Source organism: Brassica rapa, chromosome A05, assembly GCF_000309985.2.
Source record: "Brassica rapa cultivar Chiifu-401-42 chromosome A05, CAAS_Brap_v3.01, whole genome shotgun sequence".
Taxonomy (NCBI): domain Eukaryota; kingdom Viridiplantae; phylum Streptophyta; class Magnoliopsida; order Brassicales; family Brassicaceae; genus Brassica; species Brassica rapa.
In genome coordinates, this window is record NC_024799.2 from 10,470,197 (window position 1) to 10,492,223 (window position 22,027).

General features: G+C 28.6%; 2 protein-coding genes across 2 annotated transcripts; both read left to right on the top strand.

The window, feature by feature from the left end:
- Positions 1 to 846: 846 nt before the first annotated feature.
- On the top strand, positions 847 to 12,306 carry LOC103868463. The gene has a single exon (XM_033291009.1). The coding sequence runs from the start codon at positions 11,040 to 11,042 to the stop codon at positions 11,490 to 11,492; it is 453 nt and encodes a 150-aa protein (XP_033146900.1). The 5' UTR covers positions 847 to 11,039; the 3' UTR covers positions 11,493 to 12,306.
- A 29-nt stretch (positions 12,307 to 12,335) lies between these two features.
- On the top strand, positions 12,336 to 21,021 carry LOC103868465 (putative ubiquitin-conjugating enzyme E2 38). Its single transcript, XM_033290988.1, has 7 exons — positions 12,336 to 16,352; positions 16,698 to 16,880; positions 16,971 to 17,034; positions 17,119 to 17,258; positions 17,343 to 17,654; positions 17,742 to 17,992; positions 20,958 to 21,021. The coding sequence occupies exons 1-7, from the start codon at positions 16,329 to 16,331 to the stop codon at positions 21,019 to 21,021; spliced, it is 1,038 nt and encodes a 345-aa protein (XP_033146879.1). The 5' UTR covers positions 12,336 to 16,328.
- Positions 21,022 to 22,027: the final 1,006 nt, after the last annotated feature.

Consider the following 22,027-nt stretch of genomic DNA (forward strand, 5'->3'; position numbering starts at 1 on the left):
TGGCTCATTTAGTTAATCATTAAAAATTGTTCTCGACATGTTTAAGAATAACAATGTGCTGAACTTAAAAAACATTACCATTTCAGATTGTCAATCGACGTTTCCAAATATTTTTTTGTCGGTATTGTGACGAATAGAAAAGGGGTTAGGGTTAGGAAATAAAATTTGTTGTGCAATTCATGTCCTTGCTAGGTAATTTCAATAACTTCTTAATAAATATTAGTTGTATCGATCTCTTGTAAGATTTTTGAACAATATTAATTAATAAAATCTTACACTTGCTACAGTAATCAGTTGTTTCTCAATTAATATATAGGAGATTACAATAATCACATAAATCAAAACAATACCTCTTGTTTATTTACAATATATTTATGGTAAATAAATCAAAATAATTATTTTATTTATTTTATATGGTATATAATTATATTTCAAAAATATTGACATAAATATATAGCATATTTTATAGAAATATTTATTATTGAGATTTCCTATTCATATGGTTTTATTAACATTTGTATATCTGATGTAACAAAAAATTTAAACCATTAATCTCAAAATTTGTGATGTAGTATTTTTTGATGCAAATTTCAAAATTAAAATATTTATGTATTTTTAAATGGTATATAGTTTAATTTAAACGATATACACACACACACACACACACACATATATATATATATATATATAAATCAAAGGGATTTCTAACATTTTTTATAATTTAAAATCATTTTTGAAAATTGAAAATATAACATATAAAAAATCTAATTTTTATTATTATATGGTTAATGTGATATATTGTTTGATTTCTTTTAATAATATAAAATTAAACAAAAATGAGAAATGATGCAAAAATTGTTATCAAATATTTATTATTCATAATTATTAATTATGATATATATGTTAATCATATTAGATAACTCCATACCTTCTATTTAAGGAAAAAAATACATGTTTCTTATATTTTGGGTTAATATAATGTTTCTTAGTAATTAGATTTTTGACTAATATTTTTTTCAATCGATTTTTTAGCTGCCACATAAAATTAATTGACATCTTAATTAAATGACAACTCAACGAGGTTCTTTTGTAATTATTAAAAATTACATGTCATAATTTTCTTAATGTTTCTCTATTAATATGTAGTGTATAATTGAGTAGACTAAAATACGAGCAAATATATTATTTGAAATTACAACCAAGTGATATATTTACTCGATTTACTTTAAGTTACTCAATTACAAGCAAGTATTTACACCCAAAAAAATTACAAGCAAGTATGACGACTGACGAGGGTGTTGAAAGTTCTGTGGAAAATAAGTAAAAGCCAAGTCGTCGTCTTGGGACGAAAGACGTTAGTGTTTTCGTATTCGCTTCCAGTTTCATTAATAAACTAAAATATTCTTGTTTATCTCCATAATCCTTGCACTGATGAGTTTGGCTTCAAAAAACAATTCTGTAATCTAATTTTGGTATTACTAAAATAAAAACAATAATTGCAATGGATGGTCAACTAGTACTAGTTTACACGCAATCAAACAAAAATCTTATTTCATACAATTATATGTATTTCTATTCTCATTACTGGCATTACAAACTAGGACTAACACTTTAATGATATCTATTTGAACCAAAAACTTCAGTTTTATGGCAAAATGATTTGTTTGATATCGATAAAATAATATTTATAAGAATTTAGAAACACAATAATCAACATTTTAGACAATACAACATTTGGGCCCATTTGTCTCTCTGAGGACGGCTAAGCTAGTTATATGTAGAACATAAAATCAATTCATACATCAACCATGTGAATGATACCATGGTACTAACACTATATTTAACTTTTAGATATGATTTATTATGTTTGTGTTTTAGTTTTATTTTTTGAAACGTAGATATAAGATAGAAGATAAGTAAAACAAGATGAATGTATAATAAAAACGCATTGGGACAAGCAGTATCGGTCCAATCCAAAGGCTGGAAGCAAAAAAAAGAAATCAAGGCCTATTTATCAAAGGTATTTTTTATAAAAAAAAAAAGCTTTAAAGGAAATGGGTAAAAGAGGAATAGAACCCATTACCTCGCTCACACAAAAGAGCTAAACTAACCACTAGCCTACTTGAAACTTTGGTATTTTATCGGCCGATTTAATACTTAACTAAACTAGGGCCGGAAGCCCAAGCTTCTAATGCTTCCCCTCAGAGACGGTACTTGGGACAAGGTTTTAAATTTTAACAATAATTTCAATACGCTTAAACCATCTCAACGTATAACTGTAATGTATATGGAATCAAATCTTGATTTTGCTCATGTGTTCTTAGGTTGACTGACTTTTTTATCGAGAGTTATGGCTCATTGCAGAAACCCAAGCCTTAAGCTTTTGTGGGTGTTTTTTCTTCTTCTTCTTCTTCTTCTTCTTCTTCTTCTTCTTCTTCTTCTTCTTCTTCTTCTTCTTTCACGATGCTCACTTGAAATTCTAAAGAGAAGGAAAAGATCTGTCTCCTTCTTATGTTGCTGGTGCTTAGGCCGCCATGCTGCTCCTGCTGAACCTTGCAATTGTTGTATTTGTCTTGGCAACAAAGTTAAATTTAAATAGGAACAAAACCGGGCCATCAAACCGGTTTTGACATCGATATGGAATATCCTTCCTGTGTTGGACTGTTGGATATATATAGTAGTGAAGATGGAAGCATAACATTATCAAGAATAAGCGTGGAGAGGAAGTCTACAAGCTTATGGGAAGGATAACATGTTATCCTGGCTAGACTTAGCGACCTTAGTCAAACATGTGTGAACTGGATAAACGTGTTTTGTGCGCCCTGTTTTTCATCTTTTCTGTTTTGTTGTGCTTCTTCTCTCTGTTATATGCAAAGCGTCATCTTCGTCAATCTGACTCTCTTGTGCATTGATTTGCTTTTGGTACGTGTTTGACGCTAAAGGTTTTAGGGAGATATCTTTGAAGCTGAAGTTTCATCACATGGACCAGTTCCATGCATGATGCAGCTGTTGCTTCACCTATATTTCGTATATGACATATATTATATATATAGCCTTTTCAAAAAAAAAAACACATGTATATATATACTGTTTAGAGTATCTGGATAGTCAAGAAAAATCAATTCTATCTTTTGTTGTTTTTCAGGAAAAATGACAATTCAAGAACCGATAAACAACAACTGGTGAAAGAACGTCCATTTCTACATGTTTGTTGACGAAGAAACGCATTCATAACTTAAGAACACTTTGAGTTACACAAACAATACAAGAGAGTGGGATTGTGGAGGATCATTGTTGTTCATAATGTCATTCTTAAGAAGTCTTCTATTTAGGTATTGAAATAAGATTTCTTAAGAAGTCTACTCTACAAAAGACATTTTGAGAAGTTTTTCTTTGTAAATATTGGCTTAATTTTGAATTTAATTTTTTTTCGAAAATGCCAGAAAAGACTTCTTGAGAAGTCTTCTTGGAATAACATGTTAATTTTGTAATTGACCGAAGTTTGTCAGAAACTTGACTTTTTATAGAAGATTTCCCGAGAAGTCTTCTCAATATCACAAGAAGTCTACATGGGATACTTTTGCAATTGACTATATTTGACTTTTCCAGAGAAGACTATAGAAGTCTTCTGTACCAAAGATTTGACCAAAATCCGAAATAAAATTTGAGAGAAGTCTTCTCATTAATATTAAATGTTTCACTATTATTTTTCAATTGCAAAAGTAACCCACACAAAATTCTTGCGACATTGAGAAGACTTTCAGAAGACTTCTATAGAAGTTTTTTCGAGAAGACTTCACGAGAAATCTTCTATAAAAAGCCAAATTTCTGACAAACTTCGGTTAATTGCAAAACTAACCTATTTATCCGAGAAAACTTCTCTAGGATTTTTGGGGTTTTTTTCTTAATAAAGGAAAGTTAAAGGACTTCTAAGGAAATCTTCTTGATGGAGAACACAATTTACGAAGTCTTCTACAAGTCTTCGCAAATAGATCTGAGAAAAAAAATGATTAGATTACTTGTTTAGCTTCTCCAACCAGAACTTCACTACAAAAGGTACCAAGTCGTTAATGACCACGAATCATGAGCTTCAATGTCTCTATTAACCTTACAAAGTTCAGAATCAAAATCTTGGTTTTTTGGATAAATTTGAAGAAAGAGTGAAAGAGATGTGATTTTTTGTGCATAAGTAATGAGATATGAAGAGTAAAAATAGAAACTTTGGTTTATTAAGAGCTTTAAATTGGTTGTTCATGATGGTTAGTGTATTGATGGTAATTGCAATATTGTAAATACTTGGTGAAAATGAGGATGATAGGGTAAAATAATCACTTTCAAAAAAAAAGAAAAAAAAATATAATGACATTTTCGTGAATAACTTGAACTTCTAGGGTTAATAGGAAAAAAAATTTCAAAAGAAGTATGGTTTAATTTTGTGTTTGACTTGTAATTTTAGGTCATATTTGAAAAAAAAGACCTTTTCAAAATTGGGTCAAGCAAAATATTTAGATTTATATCCTAATTTTTATTTGGGTTTTTATCAAATATGACAAAAATTTCAACTCAAACATAAAAATAAGCTATGCTTTTTTGAAACTTTCTTTTTCCTTATTCACCTTAGAAGTTCGAGTTATTCACGAAAATGCAATTACTTTTTTTTTTCTTTTTTTTCGAAAATGAGTCTTTTACCTTATCATCCTCATCTTCACCAATTATTTACAATATTGCCAATACCATCAATACACTAACCACCATGAACAACCAATTTGAAGCACCAAAGTTTCAATTTTTACTCTTCATATCTCATTTCTTATGCACACAAATCACATCTCTTTTACTCTCTCTTCAAATTCATCCAAAAAAATCAAGATTTTGATTCCAAGCTTTGTAACGTTCATAGAGACATTGAAGCTCATAATCTGTGGCCATTAACGACTTGGTAGCTTTTGTAGTGAAGTTCTAGGTGCTTGGAGAAGATAAGCAAGCCATCTCATAGATTCAAAGTATGAAATCTTTTTTTTCTCAGATCTGTTCGCGAAGACTTTCAGAAGACTTTGGGAAGACTTTCAGAAAACTTTGCTAGATGTGTTCTCCATCAAGAAGATTTCCCTAGAAGTCTTCTAACTTTCCTTTTTAAGAAAAAAAAAACCAAAAAAATCTCAGAGAAGACTTCTCGAAAAGTCTTCTCGGATAAAAATGTTAGTTTTGCAACTGGCCGAAGTTTGTCGGAAATTTGACTTTTTATAGACTTCTCAGGGAAAACTTCTATAGAAGTATTCTAAAAGTTTTTCCGAAGTCTTCACACTATCGCAAGAAGTCTGCGTGGGTTGCTTTTGCAATTGAAAAATAATAGTAAAAGATTTAATATTAATGAGAAGACTTCTTTGGAAGACTTCTATAGAAATCATTTCTGAAAATGTCGAATATAGTCAATTGCAAAAGTATCCAAGGTAGAATTCTTACGACATGGAGAAGACTTCGGTCAATTGCAAAACTAACATGTTTATCCAAAAAGACTTGTCGAGAAGTCTTTTCTGGCATTTTAGAGAATTTTCAAACTCAAAATTAAGCCAATATTTACCAAAGAAAACTTCTCAAAATGTCTTCTTTAAAGTAGACTTCTTAAGAAGTTTTTCTTCGTAAATTTGCAATTGCAAAAATGACCTAAATAGATGACCTTTTAGGAAGTCTTCTACGCCAATGTTTATTAAACTTTCATTTTCTCTACAATTAAAATGACTTTTTAATATTTTCTTATTAATTCATGTGTATTAGTAAATATTGGGCCTTGTGGATGAAATTCATAACTTATTTGGTGATAATTATGAGATTTCAAATATTTATGTTTGCTGATGTTTCTAGCTAATCCGAGAAGAGATTTTTCTGGAAAAGTCTTCTACGTTAGATTTTCAAGTGTAAAGTAACTTCAAGATATGTTTTTAACTTTCAATAGTGTTAAGTAACTTCAAGAATATCAAGTCATGTGTTTAATGTATATTTTTGGATCATAAGATATAATTTTTAACCTACATGAGATTTAAAATTTCAACTTTCACTTAAAATTCAAGTTTGATCTTTTGTGGATTTGACTAAGTTTTCTTGTGAAGTCTTCTCTCTTTGAAGTCTTCTCTCTTAGTTTTAGTAAATTTGACTAAGTTTTTGTGTAGTTGTGTTTTGTTATGAGTTGATAGAATGATTTAAAATTTCTTGGTATGCTGTATCAATAACTTCAATAATGTCAAGTACTTTTGGAAAAACGTGAACATATTTACCAAATTCTTTTGATTAACATCTCTTCAAGTTTATAAAAGAATTCACAACTAAAATAGTACACATACAAATAATAAAACAGACCATAAACAAAACTACACATGGAGCTAGATATCATTTCTTAATATAGATAAGCTTGAACTCCACTTGACATCATTCATTTGTACCAATTTGGGCAGAATACTTCGTGGAAAATCTTCTAGCATAAAATACATTAGAAGACTTCTTGGGAAGTCTTCCGAAAATCTTCTAAGAAGTTTTTCAAAGTCTACTCAGATCTGAAAAATGTATGCATATTCAAAAGCATTCAAACGGCTTCAAGACAGAGAAATCTTCAAAAATAAATTTTTATGCTTAAATAATAAACAAAAAAAATCACATTAGGTTGAATCTATAACTTTTTAGAATCTAATACATAAATACATATCCAAAATTTGTACCACTTTGGGCAGAAAACTTAGGAAGACTTTCTGAAGACTTCGTGGAATGTCTTCTAGCATAAAATGCATCTCAAGAATTCTTCCGAGAGTCTTCTAAGAGTCTTCTGGGAAGTCTTCTACCGTCTAACTCAGATCTGAAAAATTCAGATAAAACTTCAAAAATATTGTTTTTATGCTTAATAATAAACAAAACAGACACTTTAGGTTGAATCTATAACTTTTTAGAATCTCATTTATAAAACACACAAAATACATATCCAAAATTTGTATCACTTTGGGCAGAAGTTCTAGCATAAAATGCATAGGCTTGCATAGAAGTCTTCCGAGAGTCTTCTAAGAAGTCTTTCGAAGTCTGTCTCAGATCTGAAAAATCTGCAAATTCAAAAACATTGACATGGCTTCAAATCAGAAAAAACTTTAAAAATATAATTTTATGCTTCAACAATAAACAAAACAGTCACATTAGGTTGAATCTATAGTTTTTTTATAATTTAATATATAAAACACACAATAATACATATCCAAAAGTTATAGATCTACTTTTGAAGGAGTGAAAGATGAGAACCATGTAATGAAAAACCTGTAAAAACAAGATAAATTAGTGAAAAGACATAAAAGAAATGAGAAATGGATTAAGAGTTTGGTGTTTTGATGTTCAAAGAGATTAGAGAGAGGTTGGAGAGTTTTAGAGTGAGAAACATTGCATTTTTGTTGAAGCCATTTGAGAAGAAAAAGGAGAATGTGTAAATTTTATTTATAAATGAAGACAAAAAATTCTAATTAGATAAAATATTTTTGATACAGAAGACTTCTTGGAAAAAATTTTCATACCCTAAAATAAAATACATGTGAAGACTGCTGGAAGACTTCGCTTTAGGCGAGAAACTTTAATTCTACTAAAATTTAGGCGGGAAACTTAAATTCTATAAAAATTTAGGTGGAAATATGCTAGAAGACTTCTTGGGAAGTTCTCTTGTGAAGTCTTCTGGAAGTCTTCTTGGGAAGTCTTCCAAACCACAACCTAATCAAATAACTAACTAAATAGTAAATAACAATTCATTAAACTTAAAATAAACTTATAAAGTGTTTAATATACATAAAATTAAACACATGTAGGTCAGATTTTTGAAGCTAAGATTCCAAAATCTAGCCCTAAATATAAATAATACTATAACATATGTTACTAAACCTAAACCAAAGTCTTTTCAGAGTCTTCCAGACCCTATAATCAAATAACTAGGCAAAAAACACTTCTTTAAACTTAAATGAAACGTGTTTAAATCAAGTTTTTAGATAGTCACTAAACATGTCAAACTATTTTTTTTTTTAAAAGATAAGGTTTCAAAATCTAACCCTAAAAATACCAACAATAATATAACATATGTTACCAAACCTAAACCAAAGGCTATCATGACTCAATCTACATTTTTAAAATAATTGAATTTTAGTAAAACTAAATTTCCATCATTTAGAAATGCTTATTAATACATGATTTTGATTTTTTTCTCTTTCAAAATATTTTTTTATAAAATTTATTAATTACTTTTAAAATCTAATACATGAGAATATTTTCCTTAGAAGACTGGAAGACTTCGATTTAGGCGGGAAACCTAAATTCTTCTAAAATTTAGGTGGAACCATAAATTCTACTAAAATTTAGGCGGGATATGCCAGAAGACATCTTGGGAAGTCTTTTGTGAGTCTTCGGATCCTATAATCGAATAACTAGCAAAAACACTTCCTTAAACTTTTAAGATACTTAGAAAGTGTTTAAATCAAGTTATTAGATAGTTTCTAAACACATATAGGTCAAAAACAATTTTTAAAAAGATAAGATTTTGAAATCTAACCCTAAAAATACCAACAATACTATAACATTAGGTAGTAACCCGTGCTATGCGGAGAGTAAAATAGTTTATTAGATTATTTATTGTATGTCGTACTAAAGGATTTGTTGTATAGTTTTTTTCTGGGGATGAGCATCATATATTCGTTCGGATTTAGTTAATCTATTCGGATTTCAGATTTTTAGGGTTAAAAATTTAAATCGTATTCAGATATTTACAAATTTTGGTTTGGATTTGGTTCGAATCATTGCCAGTTCGATTCAGATTTGAGTTCAGATACCCATTTTAATTAGGTATTTTTAACAAAAATCAAAATAAAGTTAATATTAAAGTAAAATAATATAAAACATAAAAAATGTAATAATGTAAGACTAAATATTTAAATTTACATAAAAATTAGTTCAATTTAAATATTTGGATGGAGAACAAATAAATATTTTTTGTATTTTGAACACTTTCTGTTATTTTTAGATATTTACTTGTGACTATGTTGATAATTTTAGATATTTTCATATTTTTGAATATCTAACAGATATAAATTTAAAATAATTAAAATATTTAAATATATAATTGTGATTTAGATATTTCTGGTATCCAAGTTATTTTAGTGTGGATCAGATTAAAGTCTGGTTATCTGGATATTAAATTTTTAGATCTATCTGAGTAATTAATCAATTTTAGTTTGTGGTTAGTATTGCTTTCAAATCTAGTTCAGTTTGGTTTTTGGGATTCTTATATTTTATCCATACTTACTTTCTTCTACTAGTATAAAGCAAAATAAAATAAATGTAAAACAAATATTCTCGGTTTATTTAACATACATAATTATTGAACTATACTTTAAAAATACCAATAAAATGGTTGAGAGTCATGTCAATATTTTTGGGCATGTTGCAAATTGACGTAGTCTAAAACTAATAACTGGTATTTTCTTATAATGTGATATCTTCACCCATCACATGAATTATGTTTTCAATCGATTTCACAAATTTTCTTTTCTTTTAAAACTTTTCTGATTTCTGATTTTTTCTTGTAATCAAATTATATTTCTAATTTTTGATCTGATATGAAAACTCCGTAAAGAAAAACAATATTTGCTTAACTAAAGATCCGACTTTGTGTGTAGTATTTTTACCTCAATATCCTTAAGTCATAACCAATCACAATTATTTATTGTTTTCGTATACAGAAGCCTCAACCATGACTAAGTTCGGCAAGATACAAAACTTTCAATTTCTAAAAACATTCTCATTCAATCATTTTAGTTGATGTGAATCGCAATAATTTTTTAATTTCTTTCTTTCAAAATGATATTGTTTAGTAGTTGTACGGAGAAAACTTCATTTTACTAATACAAAGGTTAAAAGTTGAAGAACTAAAAATAAGAGGATTAAAAAAAATTAGTGTCAACACATTAAATTTATGCGGTTGAATTAAAAAAATAATATGTGAACGCATTAATTTTTAAATGATTGTGAGGCCGACACGTCATCATACTCAAATTGAAATCGATGTGAGGCTGACACGTGTTCAATATATAGTGTGAAAGCATTAACTCACAATTTTTCTCTTTTAATATATAGGGGATATGTTACCAAAACCTAAACCAATGACTATCATGAATTAATCTACATTCACTCATCTATGTTGAAAATAATTCAATTTTAGTGAAACTAAATTTACATCATTTAGAAATATTTATTATTACATGATTTCAATTTTTTCCCATCAAAATATTTTTTATTAAAATTTTAAATTATTATAAAGATCTACTCATGCGAAGGGTTATAATAGCAAAACTCAATACTTGTTTTATGTTTGATCATAAGGAGGTTGTTGTAATTTCATTAGATTTTTGGTTTACTTTTGCATTTGATTGAATTTTGGATACACTTTTGCATTCAAAATCAAATTTTGAGTCATTTTTGACAATTTCTCTTTTTAATATACTTATTTAATTAAGTTCAAATAACTTGATAAATTAAAATTAATGACTCATCGGTTAAAATTATTGAGAACATGAAAAATAAAAAAACATTATCTAAAATTCTAAAAACATGACAAGTGATCAAATTCAATTCTCAAAATAATAGTATTGATTTTAGAATTTAATTTAATCATATAATGAAGAATTAGTTGGGACGTGGGATTTAAAATTGTCTACCTGCCCTTCCTAGAAGAGAGAAAATAAAATTGTTCATAGCGTGACCCACATCAAACCAAGAACCTTATTATAAAACCCTTTCTATATAAAAAGTATATATACTAATTAAAGAAATGAAAAATCATGTAATCTGTCAAAAGTCCAAATCCCAAAATCAGATCATCTCTCTTCCCAAAAGCCAAGTCCATACCTTCCTCCTTCATTCATTTCCTAAACCAGCAAGATCCTGTGAACAAAAGCTTTCCATTTTTCCTTTTTAACTCACAATCATCGTTTACTCCATCTGATAAAACCCACAAACTCTCTTTCTTTTTCATCATGACTACAGCAACTTCGATGAACCCATCTCTCTTTCGTGTATTTTGTATACTCCATTCTGTAATAGCTCTAACGAGTGGAACCCTGATGATGTTCTACACAGAGAAAGCGTCCATCTTTGGACCAGGAAGTGAGATTGCTAGCAAACTAAAGGGTTCAACGCCACATGATGAGCTTCTCATTCAGATTTCTCAGTCGTTCTCTGGTTTGCTTCTCTTTGCCATTGGGTTTGTACTGTTCATGGTGTCTTTCGTGAAAGACAGAGAGTTTCATAGCTTCTTCGCTGGAGGGTCTGTGATTCTTTACGTGTTAATGGCTTCGTGGAGGGTTTTGTTCGAGTGGAGAATCGAAGATCTTGCTTATGAATGGCCTAAACAAGCTCTTGGAGACATAGCTTTGGGGATCTCTTGGGTTTTCTTTCTTGTTTATTCATGGAGAGAAAAGTACGATTGATTGGTTGATGATGTAATTAGTTTTTGTTCTAACTTGTGGGATAAGTATAAAGATTTCATCTTCAGATTTGGTAAAAAGGAAACTGAAAACATTTGTCCGAATTCAGACAAGATCAAACAATAAACAGTTTGGATTCACATATATATTCAGAAGATCAAAGTATTAAAACGACTGATTTTTTTTAAATATATTTTGTGTTGTTTTTTAATGTCTTGTTCTATATTAATATATGCTGTGTAGATCCCCTATTAATCCATCGAAAATCATTCTGAAAGGAGAATCTGATATTCTTATTTTAGATTACATATTTACATTATTATATTTGTTACTCTTGTCAATGTGTGAAAAAAACGTAAACATATGTTTACATGCTAGTTATAATAAATGATGGAATTTTGAAGGATCATATGATGTACAGGTTGTTTCATGAGTGTCTTGCACACGCAGTATTAGCTTACTTTAGTTGGTAAATCGTGCACATGGCCGGGAATGACATTATGTACGTGTCCGAAGCTTCCTTACAGTCAAATCCTAACATATAGAAATCAGCAACGTTCTTACTGACACTCCTTGCATTCTTAGTTGTCTCATCTTCCCCAAATTGCACTTAAGCTACCAACGCGAGTTTCCCTAACATAATTCTTAATAAAAATATAATAAGACAATTCTCTTGCATGCTTAAAATAACATGAACATTGATTTGGTTTTACTACATGAAAATTCAAGAGTTCCCCTAACATTATTTACGTACATAAAAAATATAATACGGCAATTCTCTTGCTTTGAATAACGTGCATATTGGGTGGCCCATAATCTATTAAAGACAGAGAAAGAAAAAAAAGTGTTGGAACCAAGTATCACTAAGTTCCAAGCCTTTGCTTAAAAATTAAAGGCGCTTAAAAAAATATGTCATCTTATATGGCAATTGTTAATCGATCATGTGGCAGTAACGAGGAACTTAGTAAGGCGTACTATGAGGTGTGATAACTATTGCCCAAAATGTGGTGACTAAAATAAATCTGTAACTCATGCCAATTTTGAATGCCCGCCAGCTCTACAAGTTTGGTCACTATCATCAACTCCAACAAGTTCTGATGTTTTTTCAGTACCAAGCGTCTACACAAATATAGATTACATGTTCTGGATTACCTCATTGGTTCACCATGAATTCATTCGACACCCCCACATTGTGATTGATTTGCCATTCCCCACACATGTTTTGAAGCCCTAAGCTAAGAGTTCTTTACCAACTTGTATGCTTCTCCAACCATAAGATGGTTTTAATTAATCCTATTTTGGCTGATAGAAAATCATTATTTTTTGAAATATTTGCTCGTAAACTGATGTATCTTGGTATTTACTAATTATTTATATATATTGTTTTTAGTGATTTTTTTCGGTTTTTAGTCTTTTATCTATGTTTTCAGATACTATAGGTGTAGGTAGATATAAGAGTTTAACTTAAACAATAAAAAGATAATACATAGATATAGATATAAATGTCTACTTATGTTAATGATTTTCTTTTCTTGTATAATAATATTACATTTTCTTATCAAACCGTTTTAGCGGTGAATAATATTTATTTAAATTAAACCAATTTTAAATAAAAAACAGATAAATGTACTACTTTTATATAATTTATCATATTTAACGCATATGGTAATTTTATTTTAATATAATATAGACTATAATTATAAAATTTATAAGAGCAGCATATAATATTTTTATAATAAATTTTTAATTAACATTAATTTATATTATTATTATATTACATATTACAAAATTAATTAATACAATAGTTTATTAAAAACAATTTGAAAATTTTAATAAGATTTTTGTTAGATTTTCTCAACAGATTATGTTATAATTAAAAATATTATTCATATCTATTTATTAATGTAAATAATTAATAATAATGAAATGGTCATACTATGACTTTTGTACAATATAATTTTTTAGTGACTCTATATTTTTTTTGGAATTAAAATGACTCTATTTTCATAAAATATATTTTAATAAAATAGATTAATAAATATGTGACTCATATAAGACATAATTAATGTTTAACAATTATATTTTCATTTCATAAATCATATCTAAAATTTTACAGCTGCAAAAATTACATAACATAAATTTAACAGCAAAAAAAATTAAAATCACAGCTTCAACCAATCAAGTCAAAACTCTTCAATTTTAGAGAGATCTAACAGCAGTTTTGCTTCTTCTTTTTTTTTTCAAAAATGGAAATTCATAATTTCAAATGTGAAATAAGAAAGACCTTTGTTGACAAAAAAAGAAAAAAGAAATAAGAAACACCTTTTACAAAAGATTGAGAGAAATTTTCACTCTTGTTTTTTTTGGGGGTCAAACTCTTGTTTATATATATACTAGATACAGACCCGCGCTGTGCGCGGATATTGTTTTTGTAAATTTTTATTAGAATTATTCATATTAGTCATGGGCATTTGGTTTATGGTTTCGGTTCCATGGTTCGATTTTAGAGATCCATTCGGATTTTTAGAAAATTTGATTTTGTTCCGGTTCTTTTTTTTTTGTTTTCAGTTTGGATAACAAAATTCAAAATCAGCTAATATCCGAGATAATTTTAGATTCTATTTGGTTCCGGTAATGTTCCATTTTTCTGTTAATTTGATTTAAAAATCATAAAATTCGGGTATTTTATATTATTAAATATCAGTTTTTTTGGTTTTCGGATAAAAAAAATTGGATAATTCAGTGACGTTTATATTTTGATAAAAATATTCTGGTGATTCAGATTTTTGTGTATTTTGTTTTTAAATAATATTTTTAAATTATTTGAGATTAGATTATTTCATTTTGAGTTTTTATTTATAATATACTTCTTCTTTACCATTTACGTTTTTTGGAGAACTCCTTATAATTTAATTTTGTTTTGTTGTTAAGACTTGTCATGAATATATGCACACATTTGGTTGTTTTTCTTTTCTTTTTAATTTAATCAAACAAATATAAACACCTTTGGGCCATATGATCAACTTGATAGACGTAATAGACCCATTAATTTGGAAGGAATTAAATTTTTAGTCTAATGAAATTGGTCCATTAGTTACAGAAGATCAAGAAAAACAAAATAAAGCCCAAAGTTATTTTTTTCCGGGAAGGTGAACAACTTTAACGTGTCGGAAAAAAAAACTTAACAACTTTACTTTCTTGGTCTTCTCTGTCGGTGATATCGTCCTCGTAATCGTCTTCTCGATAACAACAAACAAAATTTGTTGAATCTACCCCCGTTTGCTGATGAGAAATTCAAAATCGTTCACTCTATCATCTTCACAATCGATCTACTGTCATTAAGGTAGGATTGTTTTTGTCTGTATACTATCATATTAAACGATCAGGGTTATAAAACCTCCAAATCGGATTGGTATCTTGATCTGATGGATCTTTATACTCTATTTGTAGATCGAGCATGACTATGACCTTTCAAGGCATGACTATAGAAAATATGAGGCGAAGGAAGATGTTTTATAGTGATTTGGTTATAAAATAAGGTTTAATGGTATTGATAAAAAATATTGTGAATTCAAAAACAAAAAGAGATCTATAGCATATTCCGATTTTCATATTTTTTAGGAGCTGTTAAAGGTAGTTTAGATATTCAGTTTTTGTTTGCAAGTCACGTTAGATTAATGTATTGTGAAGATATTCTGAATTCCAAAAATGAAATATATTTATAGCATATTCCGGTTTTCATATTTTATAGGATTTTTTTGCAAGACACGTTAGTTTAGATTTGATAAAATCTCCCTATTGATGTGGTTAGAGTATTTTAGTTTACGATTTATAATCTAAAAATATCTGAATAAAACCGTTGATATGACTGGAAGTGTTTAATTCAAATTTTGGTTTTAATAGATCAAACTAAACATATGTAATATAAACAGTGACCATGATCAAAACTCTATATGAGAGTAGCTTGTATGCAATGTATATTGTTGTTTTAAATTTTTTTTTCACCTATTGGAATGTTCTGTACGTTGAAAGATGAACCAAATAACTCATAATCTGACATTAAAGTTATTATATCTAATAATATATCGTGCAAGTTTGGATGGTTTTGTACGATAGAGTTTGGTTTAATTAAAGTCAACGGGTTATGTTATTTATTTAACATATCATTTAATTTCGGAAGGGCTTAGTATATTAGATGTTGGTCTAGTTAAAGTGAACCAGTTATGTTATTTAATCAGCGTGTATATAGTTATTATGATAACAAATTTATACGGGTCCAATATATAAGGTAGTCTAGTAAGGAAACTGAAAGAGTCCAAAATTTAAAATGAACTTTCTTAGGTAGATAAAAAAATAGGACTCTGTTTTAATAGATTAGACTAGATCTCGATCCGCGCAACCGCGCGGGTGTTTATTTTCATTTATTTTTATAGAAATAGTTTATTTTTAATTCTACATTGGTATATATTAGTATAATATATATGAGGTATGTCTATCACTTGTTAAAACATAATAATTTTATTGTATATTTTTTTTTATTGAATTGGTTGTTTTCATATCATGTTTTTGGCTTGGAAAAGATTGATAATTATTTAATTCCTATAATGTAGTAGACATATTATTTAGTTCTTATAATCTAGAAAGTGAGTTATTTAGATCTATAATAATGATAAGATTATAAATTAAATGTAACATGATTTTTTAGTAATAGGTCCATTAGGTCCATTTTTTAAAAAATCACACATGAGTCAAAGTTGTGACTTCTCTTTTAATATATAAGATATATATGTAGGGATACATTATTTCTCTTGTAAAAGCTCTTCTCCTTTCAGTTCGTCAATGGAGCCCGCCGTGGACAGAAAGGTTCCGTCGTCCCGTCCTTTTTGTACAGTTAAATCCGTTTTAAAATTTTAGGGCTTGGTTAATGCGCGATGATCATCTATGTGTGTTTAGGGTTTTGTTTTGATTTAGGGTTTATGTTGGTTTTGGTTCTTCTTTAATATTGTTTTACTACGGTTTCTCTTTGCTTTTTCGATTGATGGGTTTTGTTTTTTCCGTTCCCGGTGAATCATATTCGTCGTATTGATTTGTGCTACTGAGTTGAAACTGATTCGATTTATTAGGTTATATGAAATCAAAAAGCTTACATATCAATTTTATTGTTTGTGTTTGGGGACTATAATTTTTGGTGCTTTTATCTTGCTGTAGGCTGGAATTCCTGAAGTGATCGATAAGAAAAACAAAGGGAATTCTATACTAAACTATCAGCCTTGGTGGTTTCCGAATTTTAGCAGCAAGAGAACCTCAGCTCGAGCTAATTTTAAAAGATTTGACAGTGTTCAGCACTTCTCAGATCATCACTATGTTTTGAAGGGGAATGCTTCAAAGCAGGTGATGGTTACATTCTATTATCTAAGTGTTTGTTTCTTTGATTTTCAACATGCTGTAAAGTTTAGCTGCCTCTCTTTTTAATCTTATCAGCACTCAAGGACTTGGGCGAAAAAGATTCAAGCAGATTGGAAGATTCTTGAGAAGGATTTGCCAGGTTTGGTGTAATATACCAATGCTTGCAACATTTCTCTTCACCTATTTTTTTTTTAATTAAAATTAACTTTTTCTTTGCAAACAGAGACAATATTTGTGAGAGCCTGTGAATCAAGAATGGATCTTATGAGAGCTGTAATTATTGGAGCTGAAGGGACTCCTTACCATGACGGTCTTTTCTTTTTTGATATTCACTTCCCTGATACCTATCCTTCAGTGCCTCCAGTAATGTCCTCAAGAACTACTTTCTCAATATGTTCTTTCTTAAAACACTTGATAACTTTTGGAGTTTCATTTTGTTGGTGACAGATGGTTCATTACCATTCTGGTGGGCTTACAATCAACCCTAATCTATACAACTCTGGTCATGTATGCCTGAGTCTTCTCGGTACCTGGTTTGGTAATACGAGGGAGAACTGGCTCCCAAAGGAGTCCACAATGTTACAGCTTCTTGTCTCAATCCAAGGACTCATCTTGAATCGAAAACCGTACTATAACGAACCTTTCGTTGGGTGGACCAAGTGGACTCCATTAGGCGAGCCTTTTTCCAAAGGTTACAGTGAGAACGTATTCATATTGTCGTTACGAACAATGGTTTACATCATGAGGAAGCCACCAAATGTAAGTATCTAGTCAAAAGTTCAAAAATTTTGAGTTTCTTTGTTCTTTGAAGACTGTTAATAATAACAGTTGTGATGAAATGTGCAGCACTTTGAAGAGTTTGTTCGTAGCCATTACTTCGTAAGGGCTAGCGATATAGTGAAAGCAGCCAATGCTTATATAGACGGTGCTCCTGTTGGTTCCATAGTTAAAGGTACTAGCCAGGGCGGGTCCATGAAGTTTAGAACCGAAGTGGCTGTCTTTATGAAGACAGTTGTGGATGAGTTCGTTAAACTAGGAGTCAAGGAGCTTCAAGATAAACTGAAGCCACCACCTGTGATTCATACTAACACATCGAGGTAAGCCAAGTCAACCATTTTGTTTCATGTTATAAAGTCCTATTTTTGCCGTAATTTTATGATAATTAATCTTTATATGAACTAGATTTTTTAACCGCGCTACGCGCGGATAAGATATTATATGTATTTCTCAATTCTAAAAAATAATGTATAATATTGTATTATATTATTTAAAGAATATAAAATAAGACCACATAATATAAATATATTTTTTATATTTTCTTTGTGAAAATCATTATGTTGTTTGATTGTTGTACTTAATTCACATATTTGCATAGATATTTGTGATAGATGAATAACTATATTTTTATTATCAGTAAATAATATATATTTATTATATAATATAAGAAAAATGGAATTATTTACTTTTTAACAAACTTGTCTCATGTTGGGGACTCAGTTATAGACATATCATATTCGAATGAAACATTTTTACACTTATCAATCTTCTTAACAATCAAGAAACAAATCTGAATATCAAAACAATATCTCATACGATCTCTTTGTGGAATAACTGCTCTGAAGAAATTGAATTTATGCATCAAAAAGGACTCGAAATGGATGTGCATATGTGTTATCTAAGTCAGCTTTACAAAAAACTATTTATAGTTCATATATCATTTATGTACATCCTATTTTTTTGTCCATCATTTCTTAAACATCTTGAAATAAGTAATGCTAATTAATAATAAACTTTTTACTCACAAAATAAAAATCAAATTTGTCTAATTATCGCTTAATTTGTCTAACTGATATATGTATTTCTCAATTCTAAAAAATAATGTATAATATTGTATTACATTATTTAAAGAATATAAAATATGACTTCATAACATAAATATATTTTTTAAATTTTCTTTGTGGAAATCATTATGTTGTTTGATTGTTGTACTTGATTCACATATTTGCATAGATATTTGTGATAGATGAATAACTATATTTTTATTATCAGTAAATAATATATATTGATTATATAATATAAGAAAAATAAAATTATTTACTTTTTAAACAAACTTGTCTCATGTTGGGGACTCAGTTATAGACATATCATATTCGAAAGAGACATTTTTACAGTTATCAATCTTCTTAACATTGAAAAAACAAATCTACATATCAATACAATATCTCATACGATCTATTTGTGGAATAACTACTCTGAAGAAACTGAATTTAAGCATCAAAAAGGACTGGAAATGGATGTGCAGATATGTTATCTAAGTCTGCTTCACAAAGTACTATTCATAGTTCATATATCATTAATGTCCATCTTATTTTTTTGTCCACTATTTCTTAAACATCTTGAAATAACTGATGCTAATTAATAATAAATTTTTTGCTGGAAAAAAATCAAATTTGTCTAGTTATCGCTTAAATATTTTATTAATATGGTCTAAGAAGCTTTTAAGTGATATCATAGTTTAATTTATTAGTTTTTTTTGTTAATTTTTAGAGGTTTTTGTATTTAAGATTTTTTTCCATATTAAGCTTCTATTTCTTTCACAGAATTGATATATATATATATATATATCATAAAAATTACCATCAAATCAGTTTTACTTATTTATTATTTTGTTTTAACGAAAATACACTTTTTAAATAATTTAATTTAAAATAAAATTATATATTAATTTGCTGTATTTTAACAATTTCATTGATTTAATTAATTTGCTTTGGTGGATAACTTAAAAAGTTTTCATATGAATCGGGGAAAGCAAGCTTATGTTGTTATATTATATTTATTTTGTGTATATAGAATCTATATACAATGCTAGTGTAATAAAGAAATAACATTATTTTTTTGTAACTTCAAAAAGATACATTATTACAATTTGAAATGAATCAAAATTGAATAAAATGGTAATTAAATATTTGTAAATCTAATTGTTTAGTTGGATTCTCATGAAAAAAAAATCGATTGGTTAAACAAATGTTTCAAAATTTGTTGTGGTATTGTTTTGTCTATAAATTATAAAATTTATTGAATTAATATATTTAATTATTGCATCCTTAAATAATATTTTATTAAGACATTAGAAAAATATGTTTTGAGTTGTTTTGTCAAATTGTACAAAAATCTATGCTTTTTCATATTTGTAACTTCAAAAATATACATTATGACAATTTGAAATTAATCAAAATTGAATAAAATGGTAATTAAATATTTGTAAATCTAATTTTTTTTTTATCTTGTTTAGTTGGATTCTCATGAAGAAAAATCGATAGGTTAAACAAATGTTTCAAAATTTGTTGTGTTATTGTTTTGTCTATAAATTACAAAATTTATTGAATTAATATATTTAATTATTACACCCTTAAATAATATTTTATTAAGACATTAGAGAAGTATGTTTTGAGTTGTTTTGTCAAAATTTTACAAAAATCTATGCTTTTTCATATTTGTCACGAAAATTTATATGTTAAACTTACTTTTACAAAATTCTTAACTTTGTCACGAAAACAAAAATCTATGCTTTTTCATATTTGTCAACGTTCTCACACTTTCTAAGAATATATTAACTTAGCCACTTACTTTTTTTTTTTTACAAAACAAAGTATCGGAGTCTTGAAAGTTGAATTCATATTATTGTAAATGTACATAAAAGTTTGTGATTATATAGTTAGTGGTTCTTTATATGTGTCCAAGAAAGTGTCAATGGCTTAGTGGTAACTGTCCTATATATATATCATACCAACCCGGGTTCGATTCTCACCTTCGCATTGTTTTTTTTATTTTTTACGAAAAATAAATGAGATGACATGGCAATTTCGGGTTCTCTGATTGGTTGATTTTTCTATCCTATGTTGACACCCTCTCCATGGCTTATATCCCCTTTTTAGTATAGTATAGATAATTATTGAGAAATTGAGAAATAATGATCAAATGCACATTTTAATTAGCACTTGTGTTTGATTAACTACTTTAAGATTTTAATCTTGAGTTTTGTTTTCTTTGTTCTGTCAACAGGCTGTGTTTTATATTTAGCATGCTATGTTTATTGTTTATTTTGTTGGTGGGTGGTTCATGGTAGCATCTAGGGCTGGGCAAATAAACCGAACCCGAAAACCCGAACCGAATCCAATCCGATAAAAATGAATCCGAACCGATCCGAACCCGGCGTAAATACCGAATGGATCTTGTTTTGTGGTATTTCGGGTTATGGGTATTATCCGAACCGAACCCGAATTTAAATGGATATCCGATTGAACCCGAAACATTCAAAACCTCGAAAAGATCTTGTACCAAACATGATCTCAATTCCTAATATGTATCCAAAATACACTAAGAAATATTGAACATCTAAAATACTTATCTATTACATGAAGGTTGGTGGTTCTATTACATGAAGGTTGATGGTTAAAGATGGTCGTTGAATCTTGAAGTATTTAGATTTAGATTTTGTTTTCGTTAAACAATGTTTCTCATTTCATAAGAACTTAGATTTCGTTTTATGCTTTTATTTATTTGGTTTTCTTTTTATCAGTAAATATGTTTATTTTTCGTTTGATTTTGAATGATCACGGTTGATGTTCCTTATTTTTGAATCGATTTTACTTAAGTTTTGGTTACAAAATAGGTACAAATCAGGTATTTTAAAATTGAAAAACCGATTTTACTCATGTTTTAGTTATAAAATAGGTAAAAATCAGGTACTTTTGAACCAAAAAACCGATTGGGACCCGAACCCGAAAGTATATTGGGTTGTACCGGTTCTTTGAAGATTTACTAACCCCGACCCGAACCCGATAGAACCCGAACCGGTCCCGAACCGAACTTTCATATAATCCGAATGGGGCTGATTTTGATAAACCCGAAAAACCGAAACCCGATTGGATAAAACCGAAACCCGATTGGGACCCCGAATGCGTAGGCCTAGTAGCATCAAAGACAAGTTATCAATACTCGCCTAACACGGACGGAGTAGAGCAATGTTTTTTTTTTTTTTTTAGCTTTACTATGTGGACAAGTAGTTTTTAAATTATTTATTTATCAGCAACTAAACCAATGCCTTTAATCGATTCTTTTGTTTTGATTTG

What these genes read in the sequence shown, in the direction of transcription:
- LOC103868463 (XM_033291009.1), top strand. Translation starts at nt 11,040, where the DNA reads ATGACTACAGCAACTTCGATGAACCCATCTCTCTTTCGTGTATTTTGT.
- LOC103868465 (XM_033290988.1), top strand. Translation starts at nt 16,329, where the DNA reads ATGGAGCCCGCCGTGGACAGAAAG. An exon ending in TCTTGAGAAGGATTTGCCAG is followed by an intron (nt 17,035 to 17,118) that starts GTTTGGTGTAAT and finishes CTTTGCAAACAG; the next exon opens with AGACAATATTTGTGAGAGCC. An exon ending in ATTCATACTAACACATCGAG is followed by an intron (nt 17,993 to 20,957) that starts GTAAGCCAAGTC and finishes TTCTGTCAACAG; the next exon opens with GCTGTGTTTTATATTTAGCA.